Here is a 14,853-nt window from a genome sequence, read left to right as displayed (position 1 = left end):
ACTGTCAGTTTTATTCAAGTTTGGTTGAGAATACAACCATAAGAATATAATTAATGTGTTGCCATTGTACAGTCAATCACAAGTTATATAAAAACATACTGTAACTTTTACAATTCAGAAACATTTAAAAAAAATAATAATAGAAAAATATTGTGATATGATATTCTGGCCATATCGCCCAGCCCCATAAGGTACTACACAGTCTCTGTCTACCAAGTCTGTCTGGAGTCACCATGACGAGACTGAGCAATCCCCTCTTGAGTACAGATGACTCGATCAATGTGATGTTTTGGAGAAGTTGCACATATGTCCTAGCCCTGTGTAGTGCACACATCTAATGTATACTTATCAAGGACATGACTAAACATGACTTCACCCTAGACGAGAGCGAGAACAATAATAAAACCCAAGTAAATATCTCACCTTGAAGTGTTGAGGATGTGGGTCTGTTTGTTTTTCTTTGGGTGCAGGATTACAACAACACACCTGGATAACAAAACAAACTGCATAAAGATGACTGGCTACTAGAACTTTAGTATTTACATAATGTAGCCTATTCAACAGATATTTTCTTTGAAGTGTTAGTTAGTAACAGGTCAGTTAGAGGCCTGTCTGGCAGGTTAGGATTAAAGACTCACTCCAGCCTCCCTAGAACCTTATTTATCACCTGATTTACTTAACAAATTAAACATCTCAATAGGTGGTCCCGGAGTCCTCTGACATGGCACAAGCGTGTGTGTGTGTGTGTGAGGGGGGCGATGACATTATGTTCCCACAAACAAGGAGGAGGCCGATGACATCAGAGAGCACCATTAGACCAACTCTTTGAATTGCCACCACTTGAATTTTGCAATTGCAGCTAGTCTTACCCAGCTGGGTAGGCCACCAGGCCAGTGTTGGGGTCACAGGCCAGCCCACTGCCGTTAGAGGTGGTGATGCCCAGGACCCGCTCCAGAACCACCTGGCACACAAATAGGCAACACTCACTGACATGATGCACAATACAAGCCCACTCTAATAATGGACTTGCTACATCACTGCATATAAAGTACCATCCAGTATGTATATGTCTCATGCATATATTTTATATTGTGTGTATGAAATCAGGAGGCACTATCAGCTATGAAAAGTTGATGTAATTCTACATTAATGTGGATAGATTGTCTCAAATTCCTACCGACAAAAATGACCAACCAGAACCGACAACCGGTAAAGTATTTTAAAATATCCATTTATTAAACTTTCTGACTTGTAGAGGTGAGAGAAAACTTTCCTGATTCAAACGCCAATTTCTACCGGACGTAGAATTAACATCGGGTTTCCAGGTCAAACAGATGGTATTCGGTTAACGACTTGACTGTACAGGTTTTTATCGTCACGGTTTCCCCGAGGTGGTATCCGTAACCGGTAGACGGTTCTGATGGAGAGGGTTGAACCATCTACCATCTTCCAACTCGGGGAAGACCTGCTGAACCGCCGAATAGATCCCAATAAAAAGTGCTCAATCCAATTGTTTGAAAAAGGTCTAATAATTCGCCGCCCTATATAGTACTAACTTAACATATGGGCTGCTTCTTTACAGTTACTAGCTAACGTTAATGGTACACGATAGTGTCTTCGCTAACTCCCAACTAGTTGACAACGACCATCTGACTAAGTTAACTACATGTTTGGCATGTGAAGAAGCCAGCCAAGACCAAACAAACAAAAAAATCTATCCTTCAAGAGGCACTAATGTTACAGAACAGAAGTTAGCTAGCCCATGTAACTACCTAGAAGACGTGACAATAAACATACCCGGTTGTGTGTAGTCCGCCTTTGACTTTGTCGATTTTTCCGTCGCATGTTTGCGGGTGCAGGAGCAGCGTTCACATTGCTAACTCTTTTTGTAACCCTGGAGGTAAATGAATTTATCCCCGCTCCCTCCGCCATAGTCACAGAAATTATTCAAGATTTAGCCAAGACGCTTGCTACTTCACTGGCTGATAAATCTCAAAATGATGATCCCGTTCGTGACTAACATTAGCCTAAGTTGCTAGCCACTTTTAGATCCTCATCCGCACAGCAACCAACAAAAAATGTTTGGGGGGGGGGGGGTTGCCAATGTTAAATAAACTTCAGGCTTGTCTGACGGTAATATTCACAGATATTATTACAAATACGTCAAAAAACATTTTTAAAATTCTGATTTAAAAAATATATATTTTATAATTTTTTATTATATATAATATTCCTTCTTGCTTCCTCTGGTTTAGAAACACTTCGGAAAAGTACGGCAAGTCAAGAGCGATGAAACCTGACTCTTTTCTGTTTGTTTTTTTTACTTCAACGTCGTTGCGTTGAAGCGCGGGACACAGATTCAAATATAAACCGTCTTCTCTGATTGTGAACTGCCGCTGCGCAAGAACCTACCCGTGACTCTATCCTGTGATTGGTCCTCCCGTGACAATGACGATTGGTTTGAGAACGTCTAATCTCGCCAATACATTTCCGGAAGCAATGTAAACAGGATTATCATTATGAAATAACTGACTGTTATTAAAATGTTATCAATAAATTACAAGTAATGGAGGGAAAAAGTCAGTGCAAATCAATATTGTATTGTCAATACTTTAACACACAAACAACAAGCTGACGGAGCAACATTTTCAACATCAAACTGACATTCTGAAAGAAAATTACATTTACAGCAGGGGATAAAATTATAAGATTAAACAAAATACAATTTTTAGTACATTTCCACTGTCCCAGCAAAACTAACTCCAGTGATGTCACTTCACCTACAGACTGACTAATGTCTCTCCAAAATGTAATAACTGACACACACTAGTAAAATAATTCATCAATAAGGCCTGGGGGGGTATATGGTCAATGTACCACAGCTAAGGGCTGTTCTTTAGCACGACACAACACGGAGTGCCTGGACACAGCCCTTAGCCGTGGTATATTGACCATATACCCCCCAAAGTGCCTTATTGCTGTTACTGGTTACCAACGTAATTAGAGCAGTAAAACTGATTTGTCATACCCGTGGTATACAGTCTGTTATGCCAATCAGCACCCAGGGCTCAAACCACACAGTTTTATAATAAGTGTTAAGGCCTGAGGGGGTGAGGTATATGGCCAATATACCACGGCTAAGGGCTGTTCTTACGCACAACGCAACACACAGTGCCTGGACACAGCCCATAGCCATGGTATACAGTCTGATATACCACAGCTTTCAGCATTCAGGGCTGGAACCACCCAGTTTATAATATCACCTAAGACACTAATAAATAATAAAAACAGACACGTTCATCCAAACAGATCAATCTTCTGATATTCCACGAATAGACAATAACGTTTCTGATTTTCACATCACATAAAGTGCAGGGTTCATATCAGCTAGATTCCTCATCACTTTAGCAAGGTAACAACTACCTCTCTCACCTGCCTGTTCTGGACCCTGACCCCGTCCCGTGTCTGTCTGTTCTGGTACCTGACCCCGTCCCGTGTCTGTCTGTTCTGGTACCTGACCCCGTCCCGTGTCTGTCTGTTCTGGTACCTGACCCCGTCCCGTATATATGTTCTGGTACCTGACCTCGTCCAGTGTCTGTCTGTTCTGGTACCTGACCCCCGTCCCGTATATATGTTCTGGTACCTGACCCCATCCCGTATATATGTTCTGGTACCTGACCCCGTCCCGTGTCTGTCTGTTCTGGACCCTGACCCCGTCCGGTGTCTGTCTGTTCTGGACCCTGACCCCGTCCCGTGTCTGTCTGTTCTGGTACCTGACCCTGCCCGTGTCTGTCTGTTCTGGTACCTGACCCCGTCCCGTGTCTGTCTGTTCTGGTACCTGACCCCGTCCCGTGTCTGTTCTGGACCCTGACCCCGTCCCGTGTCTGTCTGTTCTGGTACCTGACCCTGCCCGTCTGTCTGTCTGTTCTGGACCCTGACCCCATCCCGTGTCTGTCTGTTCTGGTACCTGACCCCGTCCCGTGTCTGTCTGTTCTGGTACCTGGTGTCTGTTCTGGACCCTGACCCCGTCCCGTGTCTGTCTGTTCTGGTACCTGACCCTGCCCGTCTGTCTGTTCCTGACCTGACCCCATCCAGTGTCTGTTCTGGTACCTGACCCTGCCAGTCTGTCTGTCTGTTCTGGACCCTGACCCCGTCCCGTGTCTGTCTGTTCTGGTACCTGACCCTGCCCGTGTCTGTCTGTTCCTGGACTTGACCCCATCCAGTGTCTGTTCTGGTACCTGACCCCATCCAGTGTCTGTTCTGGACCCTGACCCCGTCCCGTGGCTGTCTGTTCTGGACCCTGACCCTGCCCGTGTCTGTCTGTTCTGGTACCTGACCCCGTCCCGTATCCGTCTGTTCTGGTACCTGACCCAGTCTCTGTTCTGGACCCTAACCTTTATCGGTCTTTATACTAGGCAAGGCACAGAGGTACACTGTTTATCCCGATCCGTCATAGGGGTACGCTGTGTTGTCCTGTTCATAGATGATCGCCACAGTCTCCCCTGCCTCCGATACAGCAGCACTGGTCTGGATACACACCTGGGAAAGAACAAATACGTTCTCATAGTTTGACAAAATGTTTGGGGAATGTTATTATTTATTTGATCAGTGAGAAGGGGGGTATCATAAAGCAGAATCAGCCACCAGTTTGAAAACATTAGTTCTACCAGTGTTCTTACTGTTTTTATCATGTAATCCTGCACATTTTATAATCACAGCAATGTCCTCGGGGCAATGTCCTCAATCACAGGAACATTGGGATCCTCTAACCAGAGGAAAGAGTGCCTCCTACTGGCCCTCCGACACCACTTCAAGCAGCAGCAGCTGGCCTTATGAGAACCAACCCTGCTTAGCTTCTGAGGCCAGCAGCTGGTCTTATCAGAACCAACCCTGCTTAGCTTCTGAGGCCAGCAGCTGGTCTTATCAGAACCAACCCTGCTTAGCTTCTGAGGCCAGCAGCTGGTCTTATCAGAACCAACCCTGCTTAGCTTCTGAGGCCAGCAGCTGGTCTTATCAGAACCAACCCTGCTTAGCTTCTGAGGCCAGCAGCTGGTCTTATCAGAACCAACCCTGCTTAGCTTCTGAGGCCAGCAGCTGGTCTTATCAGAACCAACCCTGCTTAGCTTCTGAGGCCAGCAGCTGGTCTTATCAGAACCAACCCTGCTTAGCTTCTGAGGCCAGCAGCTGGTCTTATCAGAACCAACCCTGCTTAGCTTCAGAGGCCAGCAGCTGGTCTTATCAGAACCAACCCTGCTTAGCTTCAGAGGCCAGCAGCTGAATACTTTCTGAATGCCATGTACATATTATATATATATATATAAACTTTCTATCATGTCGTATTTATTTATTTTACATTGAGTGATTTCAGCAGCCCTCTTATCCAGATTGACTTATACTAGTGGATGCATACATTTTGTTGTAGTGTCCCCCAAGGGAAACGAACCCACAACCCAGCCATTTCAAGAGACATGCGATTATCAACTGAGCCTCAACGGACACTACATGGCCAAAAGTATGGGGACACGCCTTCAAATGACTGGAATTCTGGCTCAAATTGGGGCAGACAGGGTAGCCTAGTGGTTAGAGCGTTGGACCCCTGAACGGAAGGTTGCAGTTAACCCACTGTTCCTAGGCAGTCATTGAAAATAAGAATGTTCTTAACTGATCTTAACTAGTTAAATAAAGGTAATATAAAAAAATAAAAATTTCAGCTAAACGCATTGCTGACTGGCGTATATAAATTTGAACAAACAGTCATGCAATCTCCATAGACAAACATTGGCAGTAGAATGGCCCTTACTGAAGAGCTCAGTGACTTTCAACGTGGCACCGTCATAGGATGCCATCTTTCCAACAAGTCAGTTACATTTCTGCCCTGCTAGAGCTGCCCCCCCCCCGGTCAACTGGAAGGGCTGGTTTTGTGAAGTGGAAACATCTAGGAGCAACAACGGCTCAGCCGCGAAGTGGTAGGCCACACGAGGTCACAGGACATGACAGTCGAGTGCTGAAGCACGTACTCTGTCCTCGGTTGCAACACTCACTACAGAGTTCCAAACTGCCTCTGGAAGCAACGTCAGCACAAGAACTGTTCGTCGGTAGCTTCATGAAATCGGTTCCCATGGTTGAGCAGCCGCACACAAGCCTAAGATCAGGAGTACACTTCCTGCCTGAATGCATAGTGCCAACTGTAAAGTTTGGTGGAGGACGACCAATTTCAGCCTCAAGTCTTCTTGGGTATGATGCTACAAGGTTGGCACACCTGTATTTGGGGAGTTTCTCCCATTCTTCTCTGCAGATCCTCTCAAGCTCTGTCAGGTTGGATGGGGAGCGTCTCTGCACAGCTTTTTTCAGGTCTTTCCAGAGATGCTCGATCAGGTTCAAGTCCAGGCTCTGGCTGGGCCAATCAAAAACATTTAAAGACTTTTCCCTATGCCACGCCTTCGTCTTGGCTGTGTGCTTAGGATCTTTGTCCTGTTGGAAAGTGAACCTTCGCCCCAGTCTCGGGTCCTGTGTGCCCTGGAGCAGGTTTTCATCAAGGATCTCTGTACTTTTATCCGTTCATCTTTGCCTCGATCCTGACTAGTCTCCCAGTCCCTGCCGCTGAAAAACATCCCCACAGCATGATGCTGCCACCACCATGCTTCACCGTAGGGATGGTGCCAGGTTTCCTCCAGATGTGACGCTTGGCTTTCAGGCCAATGAGTTCAATCTTGGTTTTGTCAGATCCAGAGAATCTTGTTTCTCATGGTCAGAGTCCCGTTGGTGCCTTTTGACAAACTCCAAGCGGGCTGTCATGTGCTTTTTATTGAGGAGTGGCTTCCGTCTGGCCACTCTACCATAAAGGCCTGATTTGGTGGAGTGCTGCAAAAACGTATTAGATTTTGTGTGTAGATTGGATGAGGACATTTCATTTAAACCATTTTAGAATAAGGCTGTAACGAAATGCGGGGAAAGTCAAGGGGTCTGAATACTTCCCGATACACTGTATATATTGTCATGTGATGTATTGTTACGTATTGTTATGTATTAAGTACTGTGACATGTATGACCTACCCCCTCCAGCAGATGTATTGGTATGTATTGTTATGTATTAAGTACTGTGACATGTATGATCTACCCTCTCCAGCAGATGTATTGTTATGTATTAAGTACTGTGACATGTATGATCTAACCTCTCCAGCAGATGTATTGTTATGTATTAAGTACTGTAACATGTATGACCTACCCTCTCCAGCAGATGTATTGGTATGTATTAAGTACTGTAACATGTATGACCTAACCTCTCCAGCAGATGTATTGGTATGTATTAAGTACTGTGACATGTATGACCTACCCCCTCCAGCAGATGTATTAGTATGTATTGTTATGTATTAAGTACTGTAACATGTATGACCTACCCTCTCCAGCAGATGTATTGGTATGTATTAAGTACTGTAACATGTATGACCTAACCTCTCCAGCAGATGTATTGGTATGTATTAAGTACTGTAACATGTATGACCTAACCTCTCCAGCAGATGTATTGGTATGTATTAAGTACTCTAACATGTATGACCTACCCTCTCCAGCAGATGTACCCTCTCCTCATTCAACAAGTTGTTCTGTCTCAGTTGGTTGACGGTGTTTTCCAGACCCACAAGTTTATCCAGGTGTCTCCTGTGTCTCTGCTGCAATACCTTTACCTTCTTCTGAAGCTCGATCACAATGGCTTCCAGCTGCTCCTTACTCAGGCTGTTCTTATTGTAGCTAACAGAGGAGACAGTGGTTGGGGTTACTCAGGCTGTTCTTATTGTAGCTAACACAGGAGACAGTGGTTAGGGTTACTCAGGATGGTATTGTAGCTAACAGAGGAGACAGTGGTTGGGGTTACTCAGGATGGTATTGTAGCTAACAGAGGAGACCTTAGTGGTTAGGGTTACTCAGGATGGTATTGTAGCTAACAGAGGAGACCTTAGTGGTTAGGGTTACTCAGGATGGTATTGTAGCTAACAGAGGAGACCTTAGTGGTTAGGGTTACTCAGGATGGTATTGTAGCTAACAGAGGAGACAGTGGTTGGGGTTACTCAGGATGGTATTGTAGCTAACAGAGGAGACCTTAGTGGTTAGGGTTACTCAGGATGGTATTGTAGCTAACAGAGGAGACCTTAGTGGTTAGGGTTACTCAGGATGGTATTGTAGCTAACAGAGGAGACCTTAGTGGTTAGGGTTACTCAGGATGGTATTGTAGCTAACAGAGGAGACCTTAGTGGTTAGGGTTACTCAGGATGGTATTGTAGCTAACAGAGGAGACCTTAGTGGTTAGGGTTACTCAGGATGGTATTGTAGCTAACAGAGGAGACCTTAGTGGTTGGGGTTACTCAGGATGGTATTGTAGCTAACAGAGGAGACCTTAGTGGTTAGGGTTACTCAGGATGGTATTGTAGCTAACAGAGGAGACCTTAGTGGTTAGGGTTACTCAGGATGGTATTGTAGCTAACAGAGGAGACCTTAGTGGTTAGGGTTACTCAGGATGTTAACATTTTTTTATCCCATTGATTTTGTTGTAATATTTGAGTCACTCAGATAACACATTAATGTTGGGGTGACACGGTATCTTAGCATAACATACTGGCACTAACATTAAGGCAAGAGTCTGAACACAGGGTTTGGGTTAGGCACCAGGCCCAAGACCATCATTCTTAGGGTCAAGGGGTAGAGGGTCAAGGGGTAGAGGGTCAAGGGGTTAGGGTCAAGGGGTAGAGGGTCAAGGGGTTAGGGTTCTCTATACCGGTGTTCCTCCAGTTGGCTTCCCCGATGTTCCATATCGTCCTCCTCTGGAGTCTCGTCCTCCTCTGTCGCCAGTCTCTCCAGCGTGAGGATAAGTGATGCAGGAGAGGGGGGCATGTGCTTGGACACTATAGGCAGTGTGGAGACGATGGGTGTGGGGCTGAGAGCTGAGGACAGCACAGTGTCTGGGGCGATGCTGAACTGAGCCGCCCCGCTGGACAAAATGTTGGGAATCGTCTCAAAGTAGGCGATGATCTGAGCCCCACCACCGTGGTCGTCCTGGGAGACAGACAGCTCCTCCTCCATCTCAGGAGAGACGTTCTCCATGACCAGAGACGTTGGGGACAACACAAAATTGTCGACATCTTCCGTCGTTCCGAGGTCATGACCCTCAGTCAAGATGGCCGCTGTGACCCCACTCACCACCTCTTCCAGCTGTTGTGACACCACCACCTCCCCGTCCAGCCCACCCAGATCCTCTACCGTCTGGAACATCGTAACAGGGAAGTCTCCCGCAGCCCCGTCATGGCTCCTCCCCTCTAATGCCAACAGAGGTGCTGTGTGCAGAGGGCCAACTGTGTGGCCAGTCACGTCATGGCTCCTCCCCTCCAACGCCGACAGTGGCAGAGGTTCTGTGTGCAGAAGGCCAACTGTGGGGCCAGTCACGTCCCGCTCCTCCAGCAGCTGTGCCTCCTCAGTCGCCGAGGGGTTAACAGTGACCTCATAGAGTGTCAATGTGTTGTCACTGTCGGTGGAGTCACTAACTGGCATCCCAACGTCAGAAGAAGAGGTGGTCAGTGGTTTCCTGCCGTGTCGCAGCCTTTTGGATTTCTGACTCTCACTGTGTTCCTCACCTTTACGTTTCTGACCAAATCAAAGAGAAGAGGAAGAGTTTTCAAACTTCTGAAACTAAACACTTTTTTTTTTTTAAAGCATAAAAATAATCTAATAAACTCATGTAGAACTTGAAGGAGGGCTCCCCCCCCTCCCATTACATTTAGGTTGACTTCATCCGGGTTAACACATCGCCACATTTACGGACAATACCTAGGGTTAGAGTTACTATACAGCATATTCTTCACTTTCTCAACATTTTGATACATTACAGCCTTATTCTAAAATGTATTTAAAAAAATGTTTCCTCAATCTACACACAAAATCACAATGACAAAGCACCCAGAACCTCAGAATGGGGAGAAGGTTAACCTTTCAACAGGTCAACAACCCTAAATATACAGCAAAGACAACGCAGGAGTGGCTTCGAATGTCCCTGAGAGGCCCAGCCAGAGCCCGGACTTGAACCCGATCTAACATCTCTGGAGAGACCTGAAAATAGCTGTGCAGCAACACTCCCCATCCAACCTGACAGAGATTGAGAGGATCTGCAGAGAAGACTCGGAGAAACTCCCCAAATACAGGTGTAGCTTGCAGCGTCATACCCAAGAAGAGTCAAAGCTGTAATCACTGCCAAAAGTGCTTCAACAAAGTACTGAGTAAATGGTCTGAATACTTATGTTAATGTAATATTTCAGCTTATTTTTTTATTAGTTTGCAAAAATGTATATTTAAAAAAACTGTTTTTGCTTTGTCATTATGGGGCATTGTGATGTCATTATGGGGCATTGTGATGTCATTATGGGGCATTGTGGGTAGATTTGAGGGTGGCAAAAAACAATTTAATCCATTTTAGAATAAAGCTGTAACCATAACCAAATGTGGGAAATGTGAAGGGGTCTGAATCCTTTCAGAATCCAGTGTACCTCAGTGAGCTGAAAGACAGTGGGCACAGCATTATTCTCCAGGTAGCGAATCCCCCAGCGCAGCTTGAAGCTGGAAGATGCAAAATGTTCATGACAGATGTACTGGTGTCTGGAAGGGCTCCAGTCCTCACGACCCATGTTTTTCAACCACTGTTCTAACCGAGCTGGATCCTGCAGTGGAAACCTACAGGGGCAGGAGAACAGTAGAATTTTCCAACAGCAACCTTTCTTGAGTCAGCTCATGCCACTGTGACACACATTGCGAAACATTGACCGTGTGGCACAGTAGATCAGTTTACACATGTATTTTTTTATTTGTTTAACTAGGCAAGTCAATTAAATTAATTGTAAATAAGAATGTTCTAATTTTATTTAACCTTTATTAAACTAGGCAAGTCAGTTTAAGAACAAATTCTTATTTACAATGATGCCTACCAAAAGGCAAATGGTCTGCTGTAGAGACCGGGGTTAGGATTAAAAATATATATTTACAATGACGCCTACACTGGCCAAACCCGGACGACGCTGGGCCAATGGGACTCTCGGTTGTGATACAGCCTGGATTCGAGCAAGGGTGTCTGGGAAACTAACGATCAATATGGTTTAGCACACGTCATGTGTCAAACTAGTATTAGCCTTTGAGACGTTACTTAATGTTATTTCCCGGAAGCTTTCCAATCTTTGGGGATCTCAGGCGATACGAAAGAGAGGTTGAACAGGCTAGTAATAGGGGTTGCAACAATGATAATGCTTGATACCGTCACCTTGCCATTCACAGTAGCCAACTAAACTTAACTGAAGTCGAGTGGCGACTACAGTTCCAATGACAGATACAATTACGTGTATCAAAAACGATTGTTTTCGGCAGCCAAATAAATTACCCGCAAATACACAAGACAATGTGTAATTTCGGGCTAGTTTTTGGGTGCCGAAATCAGTAGTTTAAAAGTATATATTTTTCTTATAAAAACTTACATTTTGTCACAAATTGCGTTATTTCATTTTTTTATTTAAACGCGTCCACCCACACTAGTCGCCACTTAACTCTATCGTAAAATCGGCGAGTTTAATCATTAATATCGAACGTTACTGCTCGCATAGTTACAGTTCATCTAACAACAAATACAGCCATGCTTACTTATAGAAGCTTTTCCTATCAGAATTGTTGTTTCCAGAATCATTCTTGCAGTTTGGTGCAGAACAATACTTCGGCATCTTGTCGACCACCTTGAAGAGTTAGTTATCTTTAAAACTGGCCAGGCAAGGTGAGTTGTCAGTTTTCTGATCCACTTGTAGCGTTCGTCAGCTGTTAGCTCGTGTGCATTACGTCAAAATGATGCGACTCGCACATCACGTGGCGGACGTTTTGCTGCATTCAAAACAACTGGGAACTCTAAAATCGCCGACTGGGGGTTAAAAACGACTGGGAAAATCGATTTTTAAAATGTATTTTATTTATTTATTTCACCTTTATTTAACCAGGTAGGCTAGTTGAGAACAAGTTGTCATTTGCAACTGCGACCTGGCCAAGATAAAGCATAGCAATTCGACACATACAACACAGTTACACATGAAATTTTAACGGTCATTCAACTCGGGAACCCTGGCCCTTTTCTAGATCTCCGAACTGAAGAACACTAACGTTATGATTTGATCGCGTATTTACCGAGTTAAAAAAAAAATGCGACATTCATCTCCCACATCTGAGAACAGCTGTAGAGCAGAACAATGAGCCAGATATGTCACCGGATGTATAAATGTGAAGCATCCGTTTGACGTTTCCACTCACTACCAAATATGGTGATGAGAGGAAGCCCAATGACCGGCAATGGAAGCAGCCGGAGTGAGATGGATTTTGGCCGATATTCAAATCAAATTCTGCTAATTTTCTCATCGATTAACCATTTGATCTTAATACAGTTCTGTTTCCAAAACGTCTAATCCATAACAGAGTGGATTGTGTTTTGTACTTTACCCTTTGCCAAAGTATTTTTTTTTTTTACAAAAATACGTTGTTTTGGAACGCAATGACGAATTGAGTTTTTGCACACGCGCACTTGAGTAGGCGTTCCCCAAAGGAAATATGCAAATAAATGCTAGAACGTGCCAATAGGATCTCACAAGATCGTCCTTGGCTCAGCCCACCGCATTACTTGGCTCTGCCCACTATGATTCATTCTCTCCCATTGGAAACGATCGACTCTGGTCTATCTTCAGTTACATATACACACATTTTTGGCTGTGCCTGTTGGTGTCGTTCTTATAGCTCAGTGGTTGGTATATGTATAAAGATGGTAAACTATACTTGGCTGTTGCTATATGTAAAAACAAATACATAAACTTGGCTTCATTAGCAAATATATTGGTAATTTCTTTGAAGTAGGTGCATTTCTTGACAGAGAGAAATCATCGCAGACCCTGTGCACTGAAATTTCAACATAATCATTCATTTAAAAATCACTGGACTGGAATTTTTTTTTATTCAATATCTTTTTTTTCTCCAAACATGTACACGGCATTAATTTTAAATGATAATATATATATATACACACACACATACACTTCAGTGTATACCATTATCTTAAAAAGTTTAGGGCCAATATTGGGACACTGTAGCTGTGCGCATGAGAGAGAGAGAGAAGGGAGGTGGCTTGGTGTCTGGACGTCCGGGCTATACCTCCACACAACGGCAGCAAAGTCACACTGGTAGACAAAACTAACAGTGGAGCGGGTTGAAGCATCACACCAGTGCTTGGCCTTGTAGCAAAGCAGGTCGGGAGAGAAGAGATAGTGTGCAAGAGCTGCCGGGAGACAGGAGAGTGACACTACTGACTGAGTTGAAGAGCAGCAACACTCCTGCCCCCCCCCCCCAACAGGTAGAGGAGAGGTGCAGCAGAGCAAATTAACAACGGAATGAGGATCTGTTTTGTACATGTTGAATGTGAAGAACCTACAACATCTGACTACTAGTAATGAACAGCACCGTGCAGAGTGAGACTGGAGACGAACCAGGTTCTTCCCCAAAACGCCTCCTTTTCTCCTGAAGATGCAATCGTAGCTACATTTTTCTACACTCACTTTTGCCCTACTGTAAAAAATATTGAACTTTAATAAAACTATATTTCACAGGATGTATGAACCAATACTGTAGTATAGACATTCTGCTAGCACCCCCCTCCCTCCCCCAACCAGACACACTATAAACGGTGCAGTTGGCCAACCAACTGTATGTTTTACAGTAGCAGAACAGTCAAATATTATTCTTAACAGTTCTGCTGCTGTATGTTTTACAAAATCCGACAGTTCCGATCATTCCAGTTGTTATTTAACCATACAGTACCAATACAGTATAATTCATCATTCTAAATCACTACCGGGAATGAAACCCATGTGTGGGGACCAATATGGACAGAAATTAGGGAGAGATTGAGTTTTCCAGTTTTTACCAATACAAAAAGAAGAAGAAGAAGAAATGAACACACCCAGTTCTTGACTGTGCCGGTCGAAGATATATAACTGCCATCACACCACCACGTTGTCTACTCTGAACGCAACAAGAGGGATTTACCAGAAACCGGTCGCAATTCACTCCCCATTCCTTCCCCCTTGGTACTAAACCCTTCAATGTTTTCAGATCTTTAAAGTGCTGACCCTTCAGATGTACAAACATCAAAGAATTAAAAAGGTCAAGGGGAGGAGGGGGGACGACTACTGGGGACAGGCTGGGAGAAAGGGATCCCATGGAACCGCATGGACCAGTGGGCCAGGGCATGTTGTTGTCTAAGGAAGGAGTGGTGGGTGTGGTCAGCCAGGAGGGAGGTGTCAGGCTGAGCGTCGTGGGCCTCTACATCATCCCCATCTGCATCAGAGAGTTGGCGTACGCCATCGGCTTCACATTCGGATGAGGCTGTGGAGGAAAGATACAAGATATTTTATTGGCCCGTGGTAACAAATACGGAAACTTATTTCCCCCCTCAAAGCTAAAGATCCGGGTCCCGTTCACACCTCCCCTTCATCTTTCTCTTTAGTCGCCCTCTTCTGAACCAAGTCACTCTCTGCCTCACATTTCTGAACAACTGAAATAACACAACCTGCAGCCATTTTTTTTTTTTTTTAACTAGGCAAGTCAGTTAAGAAAAAAATTCTTATTTACAATACAAAAACTACCCCGGCCAAACGCGGACGACGCTGGGCCAAATGTGATGCAGCCTGGAGTCTAACCAGGTACTGCAGAGACGCCTCTTGCACTGAGATGCAGTGTCTATGACCACCGTGGAGCCCATTTCAATGAACATTCCCACAAATATTTATTGAAGGCTATTACAAC

The 14,853-nt window shown here is 44.6% G+C and overlaps 3 protein-coding genes and 1 long non-coding RNA gene across 18 annotated transcripts in view; all 4 read right to left on the bottom strand.

Moving 5' to 3' along the window:
• Positions 1-2,412, bottom strand: part of wdr62 (WD repeat domain 62) — a 71,291-nt gene extending 68,879 nt beyond the window's left edge. Inside the window, exons 1-3 of the mRNA XM_052479486.1 lie at positions 1,798-2,412; positions 870-961; positions 424-486 (exon numbers count right to left, since the gene is read on the bottom strand). Of these exons, the coding sequence (XP_052335446.1) occupies positions 424-486; positions 870-961; positions 1,798-1,932 (290 nt within the window). The 5' untranslated portion in view covers positions 1,933-2,412. The remainder of the gene's footprint in view (positions 1-423; positions 487-869; positions 962-1,797) is intronic.
• Positions 2,413-2,959: 547 nt separating this feature from the next.
• LOC118376751 (THAP domain-containing protein 5-like) lies at positions 2,960-11,856 on the bottom strand. Of its 15 annotated transcripts, XM_052476454.1 has the most exons (8): positions 11,665-11,852; positions 10,527-10,710; positions 8,768-9,630; positions 7,560-7,746; positions 4,333-4,539; positions 3,806-3,900; positions 3,579-3,773; positions 2,960-3,547 (listed from the first exon to the last, which is right to left on the bottom strand). In XM_052476454.1, the coding sequence occupies exons 1-5, from the start codon at positions 11,739-11,741 to the stop codon at positions 4,438-4,440; spliced, it is 1,413 nt and encodes a 470-aa protein (XP_052332414.1). In that variant the 5' UTR covers positions 11,742-11,852; the 3' UTR covers positions 2,960-3,547; positions 3,579-3,773; positions 3,806-3,900; positions 4,333-4,437. The 15 variants fall into 15 exon arrangements, with proteins under 15 accessions (XP_052332414.1, XP_052332195.1, XP_052332126.1 ...); XM_052476235.1 differs by lacking the exon at positions 3,806-3,900 and having other exon boundaries at positions 2,960-3,514; positions 3,548-3,773; positions 4,178-4,539; XM_052476166.1 differs by lacking the exon at positions 3,806-3,900 and having other exon boundaries at positions 4,178-4,539.
• LOC127912535 (uncharacterized) lies at positions 5,617-7,551 on the bottom strand. The gene is made up of 3 exons (XR_008083102.1): positions 7,394-7,551; positions 7,222-7,329; positions 5,617-7,049 (listed from the first exon to the last, which is right to left on the bottom strand). It is a non-coding gene; the product is annotated as an uncharacterized LOC127912535 (long non-coding RNA).
• A 1,131-nt stretch (positions 11,857-12,987) lies between the features above and the next one.
• LOC118376752 (serine/threonine-protein phosphatase 5-like) overlaps positions 12,988-14,853 on the bottom strand; it is a 35,964-nt gene continuing 34,098 nt past the window's right edge. The window contains exon 13 of the mRNA XM_052476083.1: positions 12,988-14,433. Coding sequence (XP_052332043.1) covers positions 14,371-14,433 — 63 coding nt within the window. The 3' untranslated portion in view covers positions 12,988-14,370. The remainder of the gene's footprint in view (positions 14,434-14,853) is intronic.

The sequence above is a fragment of the Oncorhynchus keta genome, chromosome 1, assembly GCF_023373465.1.
Source record: "Oncorhynchus keta strain PuntledgeMale-10-30-2019 chromosome 1, Oket_V2, whole genome shotgun sequence".
NCBI lineage: Eukaryota > Metazoa > Chordata > Actinopteri > Salmoniformes > Salmonidae > Oncorhynchus > Oncorhynchus keta.
Note: the sequence above shows the minus strand (reverse complement) of the source record. Positions and strands in the feature narration are given on the sequence as shown.